The sequence below is a fragment of the Poecilia reticulata genome, linkage group LG9 (genome assembly GCF_000633615.1).
Source record: "Poecilia reticulata strain Guanapo linkage group LG9, Guppy_female_1.0+MT, whole genome shotgun sequence".
NCBI lineage: Eukaryota > Metazoa > Chordata > Actinopteri > Cyprinodontiformes > Poeciliidae > Poecilia > Poecilia reticulata.
This window is the reverse complement of record NC_024339.1, coordinates 5925635-5950720: the sequence shown is the minus strand read 5'-3', so window position 1 is coordinate 5950720 and position 25086 is coordinate 5925635. Positions and strand designations below refer to the sequence as shown.

The following is a 25086-nucleotide window of genomic DNA, read 5'->3' as shown; positions in this document are numbered from 1 at the left end:
GTGTGAATGCTAGACTGAAGTATTAGATTAGCTTAGGTTAGCATTAACTGCTAATCTTGCTTTGTACAAATAAGGGGGGAACTGTATGGGTGTTGCTTTTATTCAGAACACCCATACTTTTAAAAACAAAAAGTCTGGGTGTTTTGTTTTTAACATTCAGACTTTTATAATTTTTTTTTTTAATGTTTGTCCTTTAGAGTTAGCCAAAAATTCTTATTTCCTTCAATCACACATTTCATGCTAAGCTAAAAAGCCATTTTTGTTGTTACCTTGACAATCATTTGCTCCAGATATTGACACTTATCAGTAACTGTGATTATTCACTACTTCATACTTCTGCAGGTTACAAAAAATACCCGAGCAGATAAAACTAATCTGTAAAACACATTGGATTATTGAAACATTTAACCTTAGTTAAAAATAAAGCAAAATATTCTGATTTTTTTTTATCTGACACAGGTACTGTTCACACAATAATAGTTATTTTTATCCAGGCTAAATAGGCATGACAACCACAAGTGGAAATCAAATATATTATATTTTCCAAAATTAATCATGAGACTTATGCATTTTTATATATTTTTTCTTTTATCAACGCAATTTATCTGTAACTAAAAAAGGAGGTACACTTGTATTATCAATTTAGCTTATATGTCTAAAATGAAAGTACATGGCTAAAAATGGCGAAGCTTGAATTCCAATTGTCAAATAGGTGAATTAATATGCAGTTATTTCAGAAACTTGTGCAGTATATTTGCTTGGTTTTGCTAAATTTAGTCTTTCAGATGAGGAAGAAGTAAAAGAAAAACTTGAATTTAATGCTTTAATACGACTCACTGTGGGCCAAAATGACTCAAATCATAATGAAGCTTAATATGATGCTACGTTTTGTTACGTAAGATACTACTAACCCGGGTGGCTAAATGCTAAATGTGTAGGCCATCTGAACCCAAAGCAATTTACTGAAATTCATAAGTCTGCTGTATTTGATCAAGAAAATGTTTTTTGAGTAAAAAAGAAAACCCAAAAAACCCACCCCAGTCTAAATGATAAGAATGTATATATTATTTTTGCACAGTGTGTGACAGCAGACATCATGCAGCACATTTCCACCCCCAGCTGATGCGCCTGTCCATCCGAGACGTTTTGATGGCAACCGCCGTCAGAGTCGACGGTCACTCTTTGAACCCCGGGTTGTCTCCGCTGACAGCCGGCCCTGCTATGCGGCCCCGTCACTCAGCTCCGGGCACCAACAATAGCAGAAAATTCCATCGTGTTTGTTTGGTTAAGGAGAGAGCTCTCTGAAACCCCTGAACCTCCTCGAGATCCACGGCAGCCTCGTTCACCCTGCGCACCGAGCCGGTGTTGGTCCTGCTCAAGAAAGACGGTGGGAGGACAGTTTCAGCCGCTCTCTCAAGAATGCTCGGCCCCCCGTTTTACAAATTGTGTCTCCTGTGTTGCTCCACAATGGAGCAAACGGGTTAAATCCACCTTGAAATGCACTTAGCAGAACATGTCAACATGTCAGGGTGCGCTCTGCTCTATGCTCCGTTTTAATCCAGCCCATTGAACGCTGACAGTTGTCTGTGAGTCAGATATTCACGGGGTCTTTGTCACTTTAGCTCTTGAGCTCCAGCAGACCTGCTTCGGGGTGAGGGGGAGAAAAGCAGAACTCAGGTAACATGTTAAAACACACTTGCTAGTCGCAATGCGCTGTAGTCACAGCTAAGGCTTTGGGATGTGGAGAAACGGATCCAAACCTTGTGTAAACATGTGTTAAACGTGAGGGAGAGGATAAACCAGAGCAAGGATTACTGGTTGAGAGATGAATATGGCGCGGTTTTGGCCGCTGTTGTTACCCTGGCGGTATCTGGCTCAGGAGCCGTCATGCTGAGCTGCCTGCAGGGCGTGGATGGAGTGTAGTAGCTGCAAACAGGATCTTAACAGGATCTTCTGGGAACTTGGTGTCTAAGAAGAAGGTACTCGATTGGATTTACCTACAGATTTCAGTCAAGTAGTGTGCAAAGAGGTCTCTTTGATTAAAGTGTCTGGATTCTCATCAGGAGTCTTGACAGCCATCCATCAAAGCAGGAGTTTAAAGGAGAGCAGTATTATGTTTTCCAACCACTTTGCATAATTTTGTAGCACAGTTCAAGTAACTATGCTGCCTTCAGTTGTTATAAAAATGTTGTCTATGTTATATATGACTTGAAGTTAGGCCTGTGTCTCTTCAAAAACTCCTGCTATTTCTGAAACTTCACCTCCAGGAAGTCATCACAACATGGCTCCTCTATTAACCTTTTAGCAATGTTTTTATCAGCGTTTCACTGAGAAGAAGCTCATGTGATGAGCTCAGCAGATACACAGTTTCACCAGGTGTTTGCTAATTGATGCTGGGTAGTCTGATGGAGCTGAGTGGAGGAGCCTGAGAGCTTGGAAACCATTTCGAGGGCCGTCATAGGCCAACCAAGCACTTTGCACAGCTGAATGGTTGCCACAGGAGATTCAAGGATTTCGTAAACATGCATGAGAAAGAATCGAAGCAACACTGCAGGTATGTTTTTGATGAGTCAATAACATTATAACTCAATGTAAAGCTAAAACAAATTTATTTTACATAATTCTGCCCCTTTTTCAATGTTTATTGGCCCTAATGGACTTCATTTGATAGTGAATTGACAGAAAAGTGGGTAATGAGAGAACGGGGAAGGTCATCAGGCCAGCAATTGAACCTGTGATGGCCGCATTGAGGACTAAGGCCTAGGTGGGTCGTGCTCAACCCCTAAACATCAGGAAGAACCAAAACGAAGGTTCTTCCTGATGTTTAGATTACAGTTTCACACACTGCCGAGAGCATTTCCCTCCCGTGTGCTGTGCCAACACAATCTGCATGCTGCATACTCCCAATTGATAATGTCAAGGTTGTCTCATTTCTTTCCCTCGCTCTGACGTAAGCAAGTCTCTTTTTGCAACAAATGTACCCTCTGCAAAACTCCCATTGACCGTTCGCTTCCTCTTTTGACATATTTGGATGAAAAGGTAAGAGTGATAAAGGATGATCAAGGTGAGGGTGCTTTTCTTTTTTTTTTTTTTTTTTTTTTTTTTGGTAATCCAGCAGAGGTGGAGGGCCTGTGAAGTGAGCTTATCTGACCCCTGATAAGAACAGGATACCCTCAGGAATGGCCTAAATTCAATACATGTGGCTTGTCCTGGGATGCAGTTTGGAAAGGAGATCTACTGTAGAAGCAAATAGTCTTACGCAGAAGACAATGGTATCTATCTGTAGGCGAGTAAGATGTTTGCTTTATGTTCATGTAATCCCCAAAAAGTCATCTAGAGAGTGATTCCAATCAGTAACCTCAGCTCCTAAATCATTTAGTCAGGTCTTCTGTCACACAGGAAGCCGTCTTATTACCTCTGGAGGCAGCACAAAGATTTACTGAGCTCATGTTTGATGACAGCACACAACAAAGGAGCCACGTTTGTGTGTACGTGTGTGTGCGCGAGAGCGTGCTCGGCTGCCAAATCGTGTCGGTTTAAACCTGAGCTGTTTGCATGCAAAAACAAATCACTTTCGCATTCTTTTAATGTCTGGATCCAAACAGGACGCGTCACGTCTTGTTCTCTTTATTTTGACTCAAACAACCTCTTAGTCACCGTCTGCTGGATTGGATACAGTTTCCTTCCCTACATCAGTCGTCATGTCGATTTAATTACCGAATTGATTTGTTGTTGACTACTGAACCAGCCCTGAGATGAGCAGTAGGGCCCTAAGTGGGCAAGCTGGTCTGGCGGGGCTTCAGTCAGGCCATTAAAACTAAAGAACAATGTCATTGATAAAAGTAAAGGAGGTGGATTAGTGGTGCTTGCCAACAGCTGATGTCATCCAGGACATGCTACAGTGGAAAATTGTCTGCTGCCTGAAAATTGAGCTGTGAGCATCTCATGACAGTCAACAGATGACAACGTCCCTCAATCAAAGCCCTTTTCAGAGTCATTGCAGGACTGACCACTACCCAAAATCCTTCATATCATCATCATCATCATCATCATCATCATCGTGCACAATGACGATCTGAAGATGCATGGAAGCAAGGAGAGAACTAAACAGAAATGTAAGTACGATTAATAAATCGGCGCCAGCAGTGAAACCTGATGTTCCCAGATGCTCTTTATCTAATTTTACTGAACTTCAGCAAATTTTACAAAAAAGAATGGAAAATTTCCAAATCCTGAATGATCGAAGCAGGCAGAGTCGAATTATACTGAATCTGGTTTGGCTGCCGTTTTGCTGTAACAGCAGCATAAGGTGATATCACATAAAATCACAACCACAATACATTCACTAGTGAAAATGTTCAATAGATGCAGGACAATGAATACTGCTGACTTTGGTAGACCCCTTTTTATATAATATATTTTACTGCTATTGAATTGTTCTAAACTTGCCAAAAAAAAAAAACACAAGGTCAACATTTCCTAAACTGTCTGGATAATACATCTTGAAATGAAGCTAAATCTTAAAAATCCAGCGTTACATCAGCCTAAGCAGCCCAGAGAGGACACATTTCTTCTCTGATCTGAACTTGACACAATTTAGGAGCTAATCCGTTTTACAAGCTGCTGCCTAACAAACTGCTTTTTGCTTCCGACAGAATTCGCCGAACACCAGCAGAGCCGAGAAATCATCAGCACCGAGCTGACAGCTTCCCTCCGACAGGGTCCGCTTCAGGGCTCAGGTGTTATCACTCTGAGTCACGTCACATAAATCAAAGTGTCTTCCACTGCCATGACTGCTTGACTGCTTCCCCCAAACTGCAGCCAGCACATCTGGGTGCAGATGGGAGAAACTGCTTCGGCCTGAGCTGCGCACAAATCACAACTCCCGTGGATTGTCATGTCCACGCTACAGCCATCCTTCTACTAGGACAAGTCGCAGACGGGTCGAGTAGCGGAGACAGACTGCACGTCAACCTCGCCTTGTGGCTTCTGTCTGACAGATTCTGTCCTGTTTAGCTAATAAAAGCGGCGGGTGGCTTGTGATTGAATCAGGCTCTCACATAAACACTGAACTCAATTGTGGATGTGCTGTGTAAGCTGTGCTTCAGAAGCACGTAGTTATGGCCGACTGGGTTTATTTTTTTGGCGCTTATCTGAGGAAAGACACTGGTCTGTATTTGCATGAGACGGAGTGTGGCTGTACCGTGTGTGGTCAAGCTGGAGAGAATCATGTGCAGCATTTACTTGTGTCCACATTTGTTGTCTTGAACGTTTGATGAACGCTTGCAGACAACGTTCGCTGAACGTCAAAATAAAACACCTTTAACTTTCTAATGGACATTGTCTGCAAACGTTCAGTTAACATCTGGCAAACGTCCAGCCAATGTTCAATGATGATGATTCATTTTGGAGTTTGCCGAATGTTGGCTGGAATCATTGAAAGTTTGCAGACAACACTTTGCCAAACATCATAGTGGCCTGGATTAATGACATTGAATACTACCAAGGCAAAAGTATTGATAGAAAAATAACACATTATTCTACTATACATGTATGTAAATGGGCTGCACAGTGGCGCAGTTAGTAGAGCTGTTGCCTTGCAGCAAGAAGGTTCTGGGTTCAATTCCCGGCCCCAGTCTTTCTGCATGGAGTTTGCATGTTCTCCCTGTGCATGCGTAGGTTTTCTCCAGGTACTCCGGTTTCCTCCCACAGTCCAAAAACATGATTGTCAGGTTAATTGGCCTCTCTAAATTGTCCCTAGGTGTGAGTGTGTGTGTGCATGGTTGTGTGTCCTGTGTGTCTCTGTGTTGCCCTGCGACAGACTGGCGACCTGTCCAGGGTGACCCCGCCCCTCACCCAGAACGTTAGCTGGAGATGGGCACCAGCAACCCCCCTGACCCCACCAAGGGACAAGGGTGTAAAGAAAATGGATGGATGTAGATATCAGAGAGATATCATCAGTAAAACGTTCATCCAAAAAATACTGTATAAGAGCATCAATTTTAATGTAATGTTTTTTGGAATAACAAATGCACAATAATAACAAGAGGAAGAGGAAGAAGAAATAACTCAAAAAATGTCAGCATTTTAAAACATCAATTTCTTAGATAAATACCGTAGGATACATTTCCAAAAACTTAATGCTGTGATGATACATACATTTACTGTTAAGTCTAACAAAAAGGCCAAAACAGAGGAAACATGTAAGGGAGCAAATGACTTTTTCCAAGTCAGATCGGATAGAGATCTTTGAGGATTGCCTTGTATTTAGTTACATCTCCGTCCATCTTCCTTCCCTACACAATGACACTGCTACTTGCTTAATGTTACCCCTTAAACGCTATAAAATAAAGACAATTAAATCTTGAATTTACATGGCATGTACGTTCAAGATTGCTGCTAAGCACCGTTTCTGCTGCTTAGCAGCAAGGTTATATTTCTGCTTGTTCTACTCGTTTTTGAGGACAGGACCTTGAGAAACGGCTCCGTCTTTAAAAATGGGGAGTTTCACAAAAGAACTGATGAGAACATTAAGCCAGACCCGGGTTTCCTCCTTTCACTTCACAAAGGGAGGACGGTTCGGTGTTGCTGATAGTGGCATTAAAACTGCATTTTGCTCCACTCCTCAAAGTGATAGCCAGCTCGGTCACTCCTCGCCCTCCCTGACTTCCCTCCGTTCTCACCTGCAGAGACGCCCAAGAAAAACATGAGCCAGCAAGGCCTCACCGTCACATGTGATGATACCGGCACATACTTCTAGGCACCATATCTTCTTCCTCTACAGATGCATCTTAATGGATGCTCATCCATGTGCTTACAACGTTCTAGTCTTGACTGATTTCAGAGTTAAGAAAAATACCTTGGTGTGATTTTAGTGTAATTTGATAGAGGTTTGTACTGCTCTGGTACATCTACAAAATCTCTCTAACAGGCAATAAAATATGAAATTCTGGATCTACTTTAGACCGTTTCTTACTTGTTTGGTAGTGTTGCAAGTTAGTTTTTACCAAAGGGGTCCATTAAAGTAGCCCTCCTTTCATTATTCAATTCACAGTGTGTTATGCACCAGTACTACTGGGAGCTAAACCCACAACCTGATGCTTCCACCTACATGCTTGACAGGTACTAATGGGCCTCACCTTGACTCCATAGTTGCTCTGTAGGCCAGTTAGCTCCCGTCTGGAACGAACTTTTCTTTCTTGGTTGACATCTTTTCAGTCCATGTTTGTGTTAAACTTCCTTATCCATTGACAGCAACATTTCTGTTCCAGGGTACGCTTCAGCCTTGGTTATTGCTTGGTTGCTACTTTTTTTTTGTAAATGTACAGCTGCTTTCTGGAGAAATTGATACATCCATTTAATTTGTACTGTTGGATCTGCATTTGTACATAAGTGGCAAGTTATTGGGTCTTCATGAACTTCACTGGACTTAACAATTTCTCCGGGAATACAATGAAATTAGAAATGTACAGTGTCCACAACAAGTTAAGTTTATTGGCAAAATCCAAAATGTCCCAGGAGCTAGCTAGATACAAAATGTAAGGACTGCATTCACTTATCAGGTGTGGTCTCAGGTATGGAACAAAAGGCTTTCGTTGGTTGCATCAGGTGTGCTGAATAAAGAACAATTCAAACAACTGGGCAGTTGACAGTAACATCAATTATTTTAGAAACATCAAGAAAATTGTCAAAAGCATTCAGGGATACAGACAATAAGATGGCAAAGACCCTGGACGATTAGATCAGAAGCATATTTTGTAGTTTTAAAGGAGCAATGGCTTCACCACCTAATCATGGTAGACAGATGAAGCGTTCTACCACTTTGAACACTTGCCAGAAGGCAGGTGTTCAAAAACTCTTACCACAGTAAATTGACTGTGACCACTCACCTCACCAAAACCACACAAACTTAACCTGTACCATGTTTTCTTCTAGAATTGTCTGTGATTTAGCTCCATCTATTCACTCTTTTACTAAACTGCTGAAGAGGCGCGTCCCCACAGTATCATTTAGCATGTGTTTGTATAGGGATGAAATGTTAACGTTAATCAACAGTGTTCATTTTCTGCCGTACACAGTTTTCTACTAGGCTTACTGTGTCCTCTACCTGTTGTGTGGTTGTGTGGTAATCCAGACTTTACATGCCTTTCTTTCAAGAATAACGTTCATATAATCTTTTTCTTCTTCTTCACATTCACACAGTAAAATCCCAGAAAAATGTGAAAAACAAAATATAAATTTTTTTTGTTGTTGTTCAAATTTTAAGGTTTATTCATGAGTTTTTCCAGAGACTTGTACCTCTCTGTGATAAGAGAATAGCCTGGTGACAGAATGCCAACAGACTGGAGCCTCAGAGATCTCTCATCCGTTTCAATCCCACCGTGGTCCGCTGGTTGCCCAGTCTGACCCGCAGCCTTTCTAATTTGGTGATGAGCTGTAAAGTGACCTGCCTGCCCCGGGTTGCAACAGGAGTGGGATTCCAGGGATGGGTGACACCGTAGAAGGCACACAGACACACCCCACCACCCTTGTCACTCTCTCCCGGTCCCCCCTTGGACCCACGGGGAGACCAAGGCACCTGCTCTCAAGGGCACCCCGACAATTATCCCTCTTCAACCATCCAACTTATGGGTAAGGTGAGAAGCCAGGAATAATTGATGATGATGTCGGCAGTGCTGTCTGTTTGGGCAGAGCAGGAGACACTTCCTCACCCTCCTGCAGAGGGCTTACTGTCTTGGCACTTCCATTAGCGCTAATTGGTTTGAAATCGGTCATTCCATTTAGCGCTTATACGTTTTTGATCTAGTGAAATCATTGTATTCCTCTGTTACTTTGATGTTTAGTTTGATTGATTTTCTTAGTCTCAAACTCTGCTTGCTTTTCTCTCTCCTGCTCAGCCACCTGCACTCTTTATTGTTTCATTTTTTGGGGAGGTGAGGCAGCGGGGGGGGGGGGGTTCAGGGAGATTGACTGACTCTAATCCAAGTCCACAGAAGAGGTTTAAAGCACTCTAGTTTCAGCTAATCTTCCAGCTCGGGCCTAGCCGGGCATGAAAGTCGCTTTTTCCATGATAGGAATGGACAAATAAAGGTTTTTCCCAGCGCTCCTATGAAAGAGGCCTGTGTGCTCAGTGGATTAGAGACCAGTGTTTTCTGTCTCCGTTTCACAATTAGACTGAAATGGATGATGCCTCAGTCTGTGTTTATTGCAAAAGCTTTTTCTTTGTTTTATGCAAGACTACAAAATAATATATTTTGCTATATTACAAGAGCAGTTATGAAAGTAGATCTTCTTAATGAAAAATGTGACGTGTTACTTTGATACATTCAGAGTGAGCTAAAGCCAACTTTTCCTTTTATTCTCCAGGCCAGCATGCCATCAAAATGCCATCAGGCTTTAGATCTAAATAGTGCTGATGAACAAGTTTCATATTTGTTTCTGTTTACTTCTTTCTTTTTCCTCAGTCGTCTAAATGCTATGATCACATGTCTCAACGGTAAATAATCTCAGAATGTAATTGATAAATATGAAACAACCCCTCTGAAAGGTTTGAACCATAAGGAAATGTCTCTAACAGATGTGCACATAAAGACTCGTTCTCCTTCGCAGAATGGTTTGAACTCAGTCAAAATGGACTGAGAGCAACTGTGACCCTCAATTTTTCTGGTCTTGCCACTTTCAATCTTTCAATAAAATTTTTCTCTGGGCTTTAACTAGGCCATTATTAAAATTCATATTACTCGGGGGGGGCGGGGGGGGGGCTAAAGACTGCAAAAGACTTAAGACTGGGGAGAATCACTTTTAGCAACACAGATTCAATATAATGGTACAGATATATTAAAATACTCTCAAGTATAGAGCTAAACCTAATTGAGAATCTGCGACTGTTCATAGAAGTCAAAGTATTATTCACGTGAGAGTGATGAGTGAGAAGGACACGGAGAGAGAGGGAAAGACGCGCGCTCCTGTGTGTGTAACTGCTTTTGTGAAAGAGAGCGCGAGTGAGTGACGTTTCTGATCAGGCACTTACATGGGCAGCTCCTCCTAAAGGAAGGGGTCCTCTTTGAAATTCAGTTTCCCTGGCAACTCTTGACAGCACCGCCGTCTTCCAGACATGGTACTTATTTGGTACTTATTTTCTAAACATTTAGTGGGTTGGGTTTCTTTTTTTGCTCTCTAGACTGACGGTGAAAGCAGGCTGACAACAGCCGCCAAGTAACTATACTGTCTGTGCAGTGTTGGTAGTTCTAGCTGTGGGTTGTTGCTAGTGTTTAGCTATAGTTAGCCAGTTTGTTGCTCAGCTTCTGTCTTTCAAACATTAAGAAACTATTGTTTCGTGGATTTGTAAGCTGGTTGGGTTCAAAATTAGGTTAATCTTCCGACTGGAGAATGTCATTGGACACCATTGGAGAAGATGGCATCAAGCTCCGTTCAAAGAACAGATTAGCATACGTTCATACTGCAATCAGTGCCAAACAGACCTAAACATGGTCTTTACAAATAACGCAGAGTGCTGAGCTACTTTAAAAGCAGACAAATGTCAACGATTATTTGACAATCCTTATTTTAAATCCCAGGGTTTTTTTTTTTAGCTGCATGGATAAGACGTGTTCGAGATCTCAATTGGTTTTTCTATTAGTAAATCATTATTTGATTACATTCTTGCAGAAAAGAAACATTCTAATGTTAATAAATATTTATTTTTAACAAAGTCATCATCTGTACAGTCCGTCCTATTGCTCCATTCAAAACGAATTTAAATGAAGCATTTAAAAAAAACCTTTAAAAATTGATCTGAGTATCTTGGAACTTCTGGTTGGTAATCAACGACTTTCTGTTTCTCTGTGGTAAAAATGAAACCTGACATCAACGCCCCTGTTTTTTTAATCCACTCATTCCATGATGGTACAATGACTCATAATTATGTTACCACAGTAAGATGGGAAAATATGTCCAAAGCTGTCGGTATCATCTTGTCTTCACCTGGTCTCCATAGGAACCATTAAAGATAATCTGCCAAATGGCTCCTCGTGAGGCATTTCTGTCCTACAATCATAAATGTGCACATGTAGAGTTTTATGAACATAAGTACTTTAATTGGAACCCTATGACTAAGGTGAGATTGTAGGCAGAAAACACAAATGAAGGTTTTGTTGTGGAGACAGATGGAAAAGACAACTGCTTAGTGCGGTGGAGTTATCTGTGATGCTGTTCTGTTTTTGGTTTTCCAAAGGCAATGGGAACATGTTAGAGTGTCTGAAATCAATTACAATATTTGAAATACCTGATGATTGAAAACAAAATCAAGTATGTCACAAGATGAAGAGATGAAAGCATAAAAGAGGACCCAGAGCTGTGGAGGGTTGTAAAAAAAAAAAAAAAAAAAAAAGTAAAACACAGAGCATTGTCCTGTTGCCAAAATGGATTGTTGCAAAGCAGCAGGGGATCCAATAATTGCACCACTGATGACGACTTTATTGAAAACACTTATTTCTCGGCATGGACTCTTGTTCGCCACTGAATAAATATGCTTAGAATAAAAACAGTTAATGTCAACATTTTTCAGCGTTAGATTATTCTGCTCCAATACAAGATGAAGTTGTTTTAAGGCTTTTTATCCATTTTCAACTGGGGTGTAGTGAGAGTGCACTACTTTGACAGGTTTATTAAATATTTACAAGGTTGAGTTCTGGAAGATCTCCACTATGTACTAATAGTTAAACTCTGCCAAAAAATAATTGTTCTTAGTTTGGTGTGCACCAACTTGCTCATACCTCCCTAAACATGACTGACAGCTGAACCAGTGAGGGGTGTCGTGTTTGACATGCTGTAACTCCTGTTTTTTTTTTTTGTTTTTTTTTTCTCCCCTGCTCTTAATCTCTAGTTGCATTATTGGGATTACAGCACAATAAGTCCTTCCTTGTTCTCATGTGTTAGCTGTATTCACAGCCAAATCCACCCCATATCCAGAAGACCCATCACACCCAAAAAAAAAAAAAATGCGTGGTGATGTACGATGACACTTGAGCTGTCAACCCTCTTGTGTCCCTTTGTGCTGTAGTGCCCAGGTAGATGACCTCACGGAGGAAATGGCTGATAATGCAAACAGATAAGGCTCCTGGTACCTGTTGACCACAGTCAGAACCTCTTAAATCAGGTCTTCCTGACATGCTGCTCCATCTGTGACTGGCTCAGCGACACCCACAAGGCATTGAGCCCTTATCTGCCATGGCCCCTGCTTAGCATTCACGCCATTCATGCGAACAATGCTACCGCTTCCCGCTCATTGGATCTGTGACTGACAGTGGGTGTTGGTGCACTTGTGTCTGACTTCAGCCTCTATCTGACACTGGTCTGTTTGTCCAGCCTCGATACCCCCACCAAGACACAATAAAGGGCGTGACGCTTCCCTTGCTGTTTTTTCCAACTGGACCTCAGTAATGGAGCTTGCTCTCTATTTGGCACATTGGCTTCCTCCTCAGGAGGACTTGCATTAGAAGGGGGAGGGTCAGGACAGAAGGGCTGACTAATGGTGAGTTCACCACCTACTGACCAGCCCGCGAGGTAAAAATACCATTAGGTTCAGACAGTAAAATAGTAACATTAAAATAAGGGTTCTGAATAGATGAGATACGATGGGTTAGCCAAAGATTAGGCCGTGCATTGAGATTGATCAATGATTTAAAGTGGGGGTGGCCACACTTTTTGTCACATGGGCCAAAATTAACAAGTTAAAAGAACTTGTGGGCAAAAAAAATGGTAAAGACATTTGGGAAGATTGCAATAAAAAAAAACTATTAAAGTTGTTTGATTTTTTAAAAATTTTTATTCTGTTATAAGAAAAAGATTTTAGTGACTTTCTTCCAAAAATGATTGCTATATTTCACCAAGTTTTATAAATTACATCAAATCTGACCTGGGTAAAACCAGTAAAACCACGTCTATGTCGACATAGACATGGTTTTACTTCTAAAAAAGATTGGTTATAAAACACAAATACTCTGTGTTGTATTTAACTTTGGACGTCCCTGATTTAAAGTAATCTAGATCCAGTCTACTGTATTTAAATGTTTTATGGTTCAAATTAGGGGTGGGCATTTATCGCATCGTTTCTCATTTATTATTATAAGAATTTTGATTTGTTGTTGTCACAATAAGTTCCAATTAATGCTATTTAAAATTCCCTAAAACCATGAGTTTTGTGGGGATTGTCAGTTTTAGTATTTTCTCCATTGTTTTATCAATGAGAGTATCAATAAATATCAGTAAAATATGATTAAATGCAATTAGTGTGAACAGTTTAGTGCTTAAAAATCACATTCATTTATATGATATACATATGGCATGCTAAAGAACTGGGTTTACCATGTGGGTAACACTTTATTTGAAGGGGTGTGCATAAAACTGACATGACACTGTCATAAACATGACATAACACCTGTCATGAACATGAAGGAGTCTTTATGAATGTTTATGACAGTTGTCATGAAGTGTCATTCGGTAAATAATGACACTTTCAATACAAAGTTGCTCTAAAAGTTGCATTAAAAGTCCATTAAAAGTGCCAACTTTGCACAATTTTGTATATAATGACATTTTAATGCAAAGTTGGCATTTTTAATGGACTTTCAATGCAACTTTTAGAGCAACTTTGCATTAAAAGTGTAATTATTTACTGAATGACACTTCATGACAACTGTCATAAACATAAAGACTTCTTCATGTTCATAACAGGTGTTATGTCATGTTTATGACAGTGTCATGTCAGTCTTATGCACACCCCTTCAAATAAAGTGTTACCCAAATGGGTGTTTTCCAAAAGCAGCATTTGTGTTTGTCAGGTTTTGATCACTGTGTCATAGTAACAAGTAATGAATAGTTATTGTCATTTTTATTGCTATAATAGTACACCAAACCCCATGATAAAACTTTTTAACTCCATATCGCCCAACCCTACCTCCAATAAATAACGTCTTCCCATAAAAGGTTGATTACTATTGTTTGGTTTTATTAATATTTTTGAAAGTTGACTGACCCAACCAGGGATAGGAACCAGAAGAAGTGGAAATAATGTGTTGCATGAATTCTTCAGCAAATAACATGCAATTGAATCAAATTATACGGTAGATTTAAATAGCTTTATGGTTGCTCATTTGTGTAATTCATGAAAATACATGAAAAACCATTGTGTGAAATGGGTCGTAAGGCGCCAAGTGGGGCAAAAAATGAGGGTTTTGATTGGTTAAGCGGTGAATTGAGTTGCTGCTACTTTGTGCTTCATACGTAAATTGAAACGTCCAGTCGCTTTCTCTGGCGTCTGTGAAATTATTTTACTTTGTCTGAGAAATCGTAGTAGTTTCGAGACCGTAACGTTTTACTGTCGGCCAAGCCACGCCTAACAGGAACTTCTTCGCCAGGTGTCGGTTTTGGGTTTTCATCGTTCGGCTCACATCTCATGCTCGACTGGTCCGATATCGGAGCTCGCATCTCCGGATCCTCCGTATTGGCTCCCGTGAAGCGGGCCCATTACAAAGCTCCTATAATACACCCTTGTGATGGGCATGCCCCTCCCTTCCTGCTCGCTCTTATTTATGAATGGCACATCTTATTTTTGACAAAGGGGGCAACTCAGGTGGGTAGCTGCTGCTGGGATCACATGATACTTTGTACAGAGCGAGGAATGTGGACAGGCATCCCTCTCTCGCCTCTAAACTTTGATGCAGAATATCATAACGAATAAGCTTGACACACGCTGCGATGAAGATGAGGAGAGGGGGGCTTTGCTGCAGTCGTGGGGGCATGAGGGGGCACAGATAGTGACTGTTTGATCTGGAGGTCGCCAGCCCCCTCGATGGTGTTGAGAGATCCTTGGCGGACGAGGCTGGCTCTTATTTAATAACATGAAGGGGAAGCAGACCTTTCTCTCATAATTAGGCCTAATTACCTGGTAGGTGTGGACTGACAGCCCAAGAAGAGACAAACTGCCTTTATCCACAGTCTTAGAGTCAGATTACCCCCAAGCTGTCTTATCTGTTTGGAGGCCAGCAGGAGCCTTGGTACTCTTCTTCTTGCTGGCTCCTGTATATTAACCAGTCAACCTGATTTATTACGGCCTGGTCCGTGGCACCCGGGTTTAATAACGCATCTTCATTGCTCTTCTCTGTAAGTCAAAGAACCTTCTCCAGGATGTAAACCGGGTGAAGCGTAGTTCTGCTGACCTGTTTTCCCTCTGCAAACCGATGCAGAACGCGTGTGGGATGGATCTAGTCGGCTGTTTGTAAAAAAGTCCCATCTTCTACAGCCAAACTGGAAAGCAAAACGCACACTTGCAAGATTTCAATAGAAAGAATTTGACAAAAGTCAGCCGGACTGTTTGCTTGGCCACCTCCGTCAGTTGGCGAGCAAGGCTCTAAGGGTCCGTTTGAGTGACATCTCGCCGATGGTTTGTTTGTTTGCAGTATCTGTCTCTTTTCCCGAGCCGCTGCGTGTTTGTGTTTGGGTTTGTGGGTGACCCACTCGCAGCCACAACAACAGGAGCCATTGTTGGAGGCAGTTTCAGGGACTGGAAATGGCTGCTGCCTGGAAAAAACAAAACAAAAAGAGTGGCAGCACTCCCAGGAGGAACTTGTGGTTTTGGGGATAAAGTGGCAAACGCACTTATATGTTGCTTTGGTTCTAGTAGCATCTAAGTAAATATGAGGTTTTCCAAGTGTAGATTCAAGAAATCACCCAAGTAAAGGGTAAAAAAAAAAACAATTAGGTGAAAAAGCTGCTCAAGTCCAATTAGTTAAACTGCCTGATTTATCTTTAGAAATGTTGTAACCACAGATATATGAAATATTGTGCAAATATTGGAACTTCTGAATAGTAAAGTGGAAAATAAACAAAGAAATCATTGACATATTTACCAGACAACCAATTAAGGAACAAGAAACATACATTTCCAAACCTCACTATTTCATAACATGAACCTTTTGCACTGATCAGCTGGATAATCTGAACCGTGCAATTTTCTTTTTTTCTTTTGGCTCTGATCTGTGATTGGCAGGTTTAATACTGAGAAATTATATATATTTTTTCCCTTAATCAGTGAATGTGTTAAGACTAAGAACTTCTATTTTCTTGCTATAAATACACTAACCAACATCACGTTCTTTGATTTCATTAAACCTTTTTGAGTTTAATAAAAAAATAGGAGGATATGTTTTGCAACATAAATTAAGATACATGTTTTCTTTTTGTTCTATTATATTTAAAATGTCTTTCTCTGTCAGTGAACCTGCAGCACATTTTTGGCTATCCTAAATAAAATCAAAATTGGTCCAAATCTGAACCGACAAGTAAAAGAAAAAATAAAATAAAATAAAATCTGAAGTAAACCTAAAATTGGCATTGGCTTGGAAAAGACTGATTGGTTCTCCTGATAATTTGTACAACATCAAATCTCTTTTTTTAAACTTGGTTCTACAAGTCTTTTAAAGTAGCAAAAGAAAACAAAACAAAAAAGAAGAAATACATTGTTATTAGATCGTGTTGCTAACAGGAGTTAATTTGGTCACTGAGCAAATTACGGAACAAATTCCATTGGATTTTAAATCTGGAAGTTGAACAGAGTTACTCCGGGTTTAAAGTCATTTCCAGCTTCTGAATTAGAAGGTAGTTTTTCTGCTTGCTTTAAATGTCTAAACTGTTGCATTTTCTCCCAAACCTGCCACCGAGGAGCCAGTTCATTTGCTCCTTGTTCCTGGCCTGGGAAGTTGTTTCTTTGACTGACAGCTGGTTATGACACATGGGTGGAAAGATTTGCAGCTTTTGGTTTTTTAGACAATGAGAGGAGCCAGTTTTCTGCTGTTGTTTCTCTGACTCAGAGCTTCATCAAGCTTCCTGCAAGAGGACAATAAGCGATGCTTAATCCACCTGTTATCAGGATGAGCCTCCTGCTCAGGAATGCAGCCATACCCACCTTTCACTGGAGGAACGGCTTAACAGATAAACCCCCCCTAACAAAAACTCAATGATTTTCTTTTCTTTTTTACCTTCCCTTTCATATACAACACCAAAACAAAGTTATTGGTTTACTTTGTAGATGCGTATAAATACAAGCGGTGTCCTGATCAGGTTTTTCCAGACTTGTCTTAGTTTTGGAGTTTTCTTGGAAGCCTTATTACAATTTCAGGAAATTGCACTTCTTGTCTTTCTAAGATGTTGTTTTAATTCAGCTGTTTTATGTAACAAACATTGACCTTGAAGTTAAACGTGTGCTGCTGGTTCTTTGATTGAGAAAGTCGTTTTGAATCCAGCAGAAAATTAAGGGATCAAAGAACATCCCGATTGCATGACAGAGTTAGTCAAAGATACCTCTGTTTGTTGTTGTGTTTATATACTGGAAAAAAAGTTTGATTTTTCAGTTTTGATTCATTTAGTGATCCAAAAAAAAGAAAGAAAAGAAAGTTCAGGTCTCCTGATCAACAGGGATGTACACAGGCCAGAAAAGTCTGGAATGTAATATGGTTCCCTGTAGGTTTACTACCCTGATTTTTAAATAAAAGATTATCTGGACTTATTGTGTGCGGCCATGTGTGACGGATGGATACGTGGATTGTCTAAATAGAATTTTGCCTTGAAAATTGTGTAGGATTCCTAGATATTTGTAAAACCATCCAATTCCCAACGCTGACTGATTGATTCGTCCTCATTGATAAATACTAATATCTCAAGCAGTCATAATTTTTGTGCATGTATTACTTTTGGATTTATAGAATTAAAAATAATAATGGAAGGGTGCATTCAATTTAAGTCCATTCAACTACAGGAATACTTTATTCACCCCAAAGAGAAACTAAATATTGTTGTCGTAACTCGTCTCCAGTAGCAGTCAGTCTTGCAACAAATCAGGACTCTGACTGAAGACTGTTACTGTATGAAAGTCTAATGACTATCATGACATTCTGACAACTCAATATTTGGAGACGATATTCCACAATAGAAGATCTTGGATGTCAGCATCATCTGTTGGCAAAAACTGCTAATCCTCCTCACTTGCTTTAGCCACTCGTTTTTTTTTTTTTTTTTTTTTTTAATCTGTGTTTGACTGGATAGTTGGGCAGAGAGATGTGGGAGTCAGATGTCTGATGCTTGCTCTAGTGTGAATAGATTTTGATTGATGGAAGAGAGTTTGAACTTCTTCCTTTCACTGCTTACATCCATGAAACCTCCTTTTTAAGACTTCAGGGATTTTTGGTCGTCGACATTCAGGTATCAGTTAAGTTGTTTGGATGCTAGTCAGTTGCTCCCAGTTGTAAAAACATCACCGTGTTGCCACGGTTGCGCATCATAACACCTGTCCAAAATTAAGAATAAAAGTATTTCCTGCTGCCCATCATCCAAAACCAGAGGGAAAAAATATTGTCCAGACGTGCAACGCCTCAACGCCCCCCCCCAAAAAAACGAACAAAAGGCGACAAAAAGAACAAATCGGAACTAGCGTAAGAAGACTGTTTACCAGTTCTTGTGGAGCTGGCGTACCGACTGTGTCCTTGTGTGACTGCGGTCCTTTGAGCTTAATTAGGCGGGCTTGTCGGGGGTCTCTGTCTCTCTGCTTCACAGGTTGACATGGACAATTTAACCACTAACCTCCTGAAATGAGCTGCTTCTGAATGCCTCAGGCTCCAGTTTCAGTGTCTGCTGATTGCAGGGGGCCATGATGAGTAAAAGTAAACCAGGAAGGCAGATCGCCGCTTTTTAACCTGCCAAGCACACCTGAATGCTACATTAAGTTTATGATTTCACATTGTTTCTTGTATTTCAAAATGTTCTAGAAAACTTTTGGATTTACTTTAGCTGTTCCTGTGTTGCTGACTCACGACGTCAAAGAGTTCATTCAGTCGTGATCAGATGCAATATACGCTGGATGGAGTAAGATCTCAAGGAATGCAACCTCTAAAATCCGTGCAACACCTTGATTTTTCTTAAACGGGTATTTGTAAAAACATCAGATTTAACCAAGAGTCATGAAGAGTTCCTCGCATGAGAAGATTAGCCGAGTCTCACGTAGGAGAGTCGTTTCCTCACAGCGTGTCTGTGGTTGATTCGGTTTCCTCGCCTGCCCAGCCAACAACCGACATGAAAGTCTGAGATGTTACCTTTGCCTCTGGGACAACGGCTGTTGATCGGGGGAGGAATGACGAGCCCCAATCTCTTGTGTGTTTACTGTAATTAAAGTGTCACGACTTTTGATTTATGATGCGTTGAGTAAGAGAGTTGTTATCACATGAAATCATAAAAAAAAGGTAGGAGGGTGGTTGTACTTACAGAGAACATAGGAAATGAAGACACCGAGTCCTGTGTTAAACCAAAAGCTTGAAGGCAAAAGGGAGCTAATCTCTGATTGCCTCTGTTCGAGGTTTGTGCAACAACAAAGTCGTAGCTGGTTGTTTGTTGACTAAATGACTTGGCTGATCTCATCTCTTTGTTGGAGGGCTTTGCAGAAGTTGCAGAAGCACAGTTTTTATCGGTCACCAAGGCATGTTTTCAATGGAGTCCAATGTAATTTTTTCTTTCAGTGTTTGGCCTGCACCTGATTGGTCGATGTCTCGTCCAACTCCATGTCCCGTTTATACCTTAAGAGGGGCCGGCGCTCCTCTTAACACCCTCCACTTCAGCTGCTCTAGAGGCGACACCCCCCTTCTGTTTTCTGGGTGAGTCAACTAGGGCTGAAACGATTAATCCGATTAATCGCAATTAATTGATTGTTGAGATAATTGTCAACTAATTCAGGAATCCAATCATTAAGTGGACTATACACACACTGAAAGAGGTAATTTGCTGAGAGAGCAACATATTAATAACTGCAATTAAATAACTATTAGATCTATATCCATTTTCCATTTAAGAAAAAAAAAACTTATCTAATAACTTATGGGTAGAGCTGTGAGTTGAGTAATGTTAAAAAATGTTTTATGTTATACCTCAGTAGATTATTGACAAAACCTCTGTATTTTTTAGAATAAAACAAATAACAAATCTGCTGTTTGTACGTTTGCAGTAGAGACTTTGTAAATAACCGGGTGTTTGTACGATTTTGCAGGTCTGCAAAAGGCGCCGTCCACGTCTGGAACCTGAACAGCAGGAGGGCAGAGCGGGTTCTGGAGGGTCATGGTGGTAATTCAGTCATCTGGGTCAGCACGCTGCAGACAGGAGATACTCTCATCAGGTAAGTCTCAAGATCCGCTCCTATTGGTTGGTCTGCAGACACCTGCTGCTGGACCCACCTGCAAAACTTTACCTTCGTCTGTTCCTATTGTTTTACCACATTAGGACTTTTTACTTTGGTTAGAGGCAAACATAATAAAGAAAGTGAGCCACTCTCACTTCTTACTCCAGTGCAGTTTGGACATCTTTGCATATTTTGTGTTTTTTTTTCAACGGTGACGTTGGAAAATAAGACTCTGTTCATAAAAAGCCGAGTGTTTGAACTGTTTGGTGTCGACTTGCACTGACTCTGAAGACAGAATGTAAGGATTTATTTAGTAAAGCATAGACTACTGTCAATAAATGTTTTTAAATCTCAGAGTAACCGTTTAAGCTGACTATACATTTGTGTATGGATCTTAATAAATATAGCTTTTGTCCCTTTTTCTTCTCTCTGTAAATGGAACAGTCAGGGACGTGACATGCGGGTCTGCCTGTGGGATCTGACAGAAGGCCGCAGCGAGGCACTGGACTCCGTGTGGACGGGCAGTGTTGGATTCTGTCAGTGCTCCGTGCTGGAAATGAGCCCATCCAGCTACCTGCTGGCCTTTGCTGGCCTGCAGACCGAAGAGGTGAGAGGTCAGGCACAAAGAGTATTTCTAAAATTTGAGTTGGTTAAGTCTAGCGGTAACTAGCTGCTAATATAGCCTTTCTAGCTAGCTAGCTAATTTTTTTGCATCTGTTACGGGTTAGAGCTAATTTATCGGTAGTTGGCTAGACAACATTTGTATTTGCCACTGGTTCACTTCTGTTGCCAACCCGAAGGCAACATGCATCCTTTTATTACTAGTGTAATAAGCAGTGCACTAGTGCAAAAGAATTGTCAACAGTTTCTTTGTTGACATTGAAATCTAATGTTTTATTTATTTTTTTTATTTTCATTTTGGCTTTTAGTCTGTTATTTGTTAACGGATAACTATGTTGCAAGAGCTGCTTTCTTATTTCTGAATCCGCTCAAGGATTGCGAGCGAGTTTGTCAAGACTTAACATGATACATAAACATAAAATCTGCAGCCAAGAACCGTCAAACAGTAATCAGAATGACATCATTAGAAAAACAGCAGGGATGAGCATGAACTTAATACCAAACACAGTGTCATTAATCTGGAGATTTTATAAATGGATTTGTAGCGTTGTTTTCCTGGACGGACTGGTTATATCACAATCAACTTTAAAGACAAATGTCAATCTACACCTTTTGAATTGCATCTGATAGTTTAAAGTTGATTTGCCTTAAATTGTGTATCAATGTGTGAAAGTATCTTTAATCTTAAGCTCCTTGAGTTGTAAGTACTTTTAGAAAAGCGTTACATAAATTCAGTCCTTTCACCATTTTTACACCGACATAAAACATTTACAACTCTCTATGTAACTTTTGAAAAATATTATTACGTTTTAAAAGCCAAAAATCCTTAATATAATGTTTCGTACTCAAAATATACAGACAATTCTTCTTTAAATTAAAAATTGTAAAGGCAATGCCAGTAGTGCAACAACCTAAAACTTTACACATTTCAAAAATTTAAAACATTTAATTATCTAAAGGTATGTCACGTTAAGATTTGGCCTGTTTTACCTCAACTTTATGTGTATGTATATAATGTGTAACAGTTTTACTGTAATTACGATGTTAAATACTTCAGTTCATTACTTCCTTCTGACTCTCCTTTTTCAATTTGACAAATATTAAATCTGACTGGATTACGTCTCAGGCAGCATTTTCATTTGTTTTTTTTTTAAAACCGAACAAAACTGTCAAGCATTTATATCACACTTCGCCTCTTTCAGGATTTGATTTTATTTAGTGCTTTTGCAGGAAGGAATTTTTTATTTTTTTTTTATTGAAAACTGTTGTAATTTTTTTGTCAGTAAAATTATGACTAAATAACTGGCTGTCAACCAAAACAGAAACGGCAGCTATAAAAACTGATGCGTAAACCTAAATGCAATTTTACAAAACTAGTTTCATGGTTTCACGAGTCCAAGATAACCCAATTTAGTCATAGTAAAAGACGAAATGTCATGCATGGTGGTGGTAGCATAATCCTGGGGTCTGGCGAGCTACTAGACTTCTAGAGTGACCTGGACTTCCACCCTATTGAAAATATATGAACACTGATTGGTTTCTGTGCTGGAAACCAACCAATTTAAAATGAACTCCAATTCATATAAGTTCTTAAACATCCAACCAGAATCACGCCAGAGGCTTGTTGACTGCTACCAAAAGTGTGCGGCTTCTCTGCGATTTACCAAGGGATTGTTATCTAAATAAATTCTCGCCAACACTGTAAATCTAATATTTTAGGCCAGGAACTGTCAAACAATAATCAGAATGTTTTCCTTATTAAACCTCTGTGGAAGAATTTAATCTGAACCAGGAGCTAAATATTGGTCGGTTACGGTCGCGTCTGGTGACTTTCCTTTTTATTGAATGCTCTTGTCTAAAGCACCTAATAGCCCTCAGCGATCCTACGAGAGTAAGCTAAATTGTGAGTTTCAGACGGTAACGAATGACGAAATCCGTTTTGATTGATGAAATAATCCAGGCGTCTGCTTTACACATTGAATCCACAGGGAGAAAAAAAAAGAAGAAAGAAGTTAACTTGGAATGAGATCACACTTCTGTCCGTCTCGTAGTTAATTCACGACGCCCGCGAGCTTGTACGGTTTTTGTGTGGAGCCACTGTCTGAGAGGTGAGACTGGATGGGGAGAAGGCAGCCAAAAGCTCATTCAGCCATCTTTTATTGCCTCCAGATTCATGTTACGCGCAACTTGAAAGGGCCGGGGGCGGTCACCTGATCCGGTCAGACGTGCCTCCGCTAACCCCCAGGTCCGGCATGCCCGGCCAGCGGGGCGCCTGTGACTCCCAGCACCTCAATAATGCCATTGTCCCAACAGACACAGACAGAGGCACACCTATGCAGCCATTAAAGGCAGACCAAAACGGACTGCGGCCCTCCTTTTTTTAAATTTTTTTTATTTTGTCATTTGGCTTCTCCACCCCATTCCACAGACATAACGGGCCAAGACAGATGCTTATCATGCATGTGCAAGTAAAACACCCTCATTAACGAATTTCTGCAGAAACAATGCACAGGCTCATGCCAATAAGCACGCACAATAGCGTGATTTACCATGTGCAAAAAAAGAAACCCAAAACAGGTCAGTATTTGGATATATGACTGAAAGTAGACAAAACAAAAAGTTCCTACTGAGGTTTTTTTTTTCTCTATTTACTGCTCACATTGACATTCCTGCCAGCAGCAGATAACTGCTGTGGCAGAACCATTAATTAATAGCATGAATGTTTTATTTATGGGGCAGTTCGATGCCACACAAGAACAGAGATCACCTGAGGCACAGAGGAGCCTTAAAAGCTCCCTTTGTCAGGCACGCAGAGGTAAACATGGAGGACAGATGTGGCCTAGTGATAAAATACAGATCACTCCCTTAAAGGGCTGTTTAACGTGAGGCCTAATGACGATGAATATGCGAATCGTCGGCCGGGAGAAAGCCGGAGGAGTTAGTTTTGCCCCTAATGTGGGTACAGACGCGCACACTTTATCACTCCATCGTTTTTATTAGAAGTCGATTCCAACGTGTGCAGGGAAAACGGGGCTCATGTCACCGGGTCAGGCTGTAGCTGGATGGATTACAGACAGCTAAGTGCTAGCTGGTGGTAGAATGATCTGTGGAAATCTAAAAAAAAAAAACTAAACAAATAAAAAGAAAAAACTGTAATTATAATGACATGATTCTGGTTGCAGCTGTGATGTTTGAAATCTGCAGGCAGGTTATAACTTGCAGCTTGTAAACAGATATTGCTCCCGCAAGTGTGCTTCCCCCAAAATATGTAGCCTTCCTCTAGTCGTGAAGACAGATTCATTAAGGTAAATATACAAAAATAATTTGAATTTAATTAGGCTAAATACAGTGCAAATAAAAGGTTTTTATCACCCCTGAGTCTTTTCATATTTTGCCACACCACAAACTTCAAAGTAATGTATTCGAAATGTGTGTGATAGACCAACACTCGATTTAGTACAATTGTGAAGCAGAAGAAACGTTAGAAAATATTTTTTGAATTTATTTATTTTTCACGTACTGTAATTCTGTTTGAATTTACCATCCCCTATGCTTTAATACTGCTAAATAAAATGCAGTGCAACCAAATGTGTTCTGATGTCGGCTTCACTTGTTTTAATGATTTATTGATATTGATGAAAAAGTAACGGCTTATACGTGAAATAATCTGCCACTTTTTCTCAATTGTTGACTTAAAACAAGCTCCTGTTTCTTGCTAAAAAGTTACTTCTAAGTTAACTTTGTCTTATTTCAAGTGCACCAAAATATTTGGTAAGATTTAGTTCTGAACACAACTTCACACCACAAACACCAACCCGTGCATCTTTAACCTTCTGCATCACAATTATGCGCCACTGTGTTGTTCTAGCTAAGAAATTTGCAATGAAATACATGAATGTTTATGTTTTTAACCTGAGAAAATGTGAACATTTTACTGTGCAGATTAAAAAGACTTTGAGGTCTTTTAGCTGAATGCAACAATTTGGACTGAAGTATTTAAAGGAGAGGTGTTGTGTATTTTCCAGGCACAAAGCGACATTATATAGCACAACCAAGAAACTATGTCACCTTCAGTTATTATAAAAATGCTGTATAAAAAAAAAAAAATTCCCTTCTCACCCTCCGCGAGTGGTTTCTTACATCCTCTGAGCTCGAGTTCTCTACCAGAGGCCTGGGAGCTTGAGGGTTCTGCGCAGTATCTTGCATGTGCCTAGAACTGCACATTTCTGGACTGAGATGTCTGATGTTGT

General features: G+C 40.3%; 1 protein-coding gene across 2 annotated transcripts in view; it reads left to right on the top strand.

Annotated features, from left to right (window-relative positions):
• The first annotated feature begins 10020 nt into the window (after positions 1-10020).
• gnb1l (guanine nucleotide binding protein (G protein), beta polypeptide 1-like) overlaps positions 10021-25086 on the top strand; it is a 33132-nt gene continuing 18066 nt past the window's right edge. The window contains exons 1-4 of one of the 2 annotated variants that reach the window (XM_008417648.2): positions 10021-10117; positions 19563-19697; positions 20087-20212; positions 20660-20822. In XM_008417648.2, the coding sequence (XP_008415870.1) occupies positions 19588-19697; positions 20087-20212; positions 20660-20822 (399 nt within the window). In that variant the 5' untranslated portion in view covers positions 10021-10117; positions 19563-19587. Of the gene's footprint in view, positions 10129-19562; positions 19698-20086; positions 20213-20659; positions 20823-25086 lie in introns of both variants that reach the window. The other variant, XM_008417647.2, reaches the window with a different exon arrangement.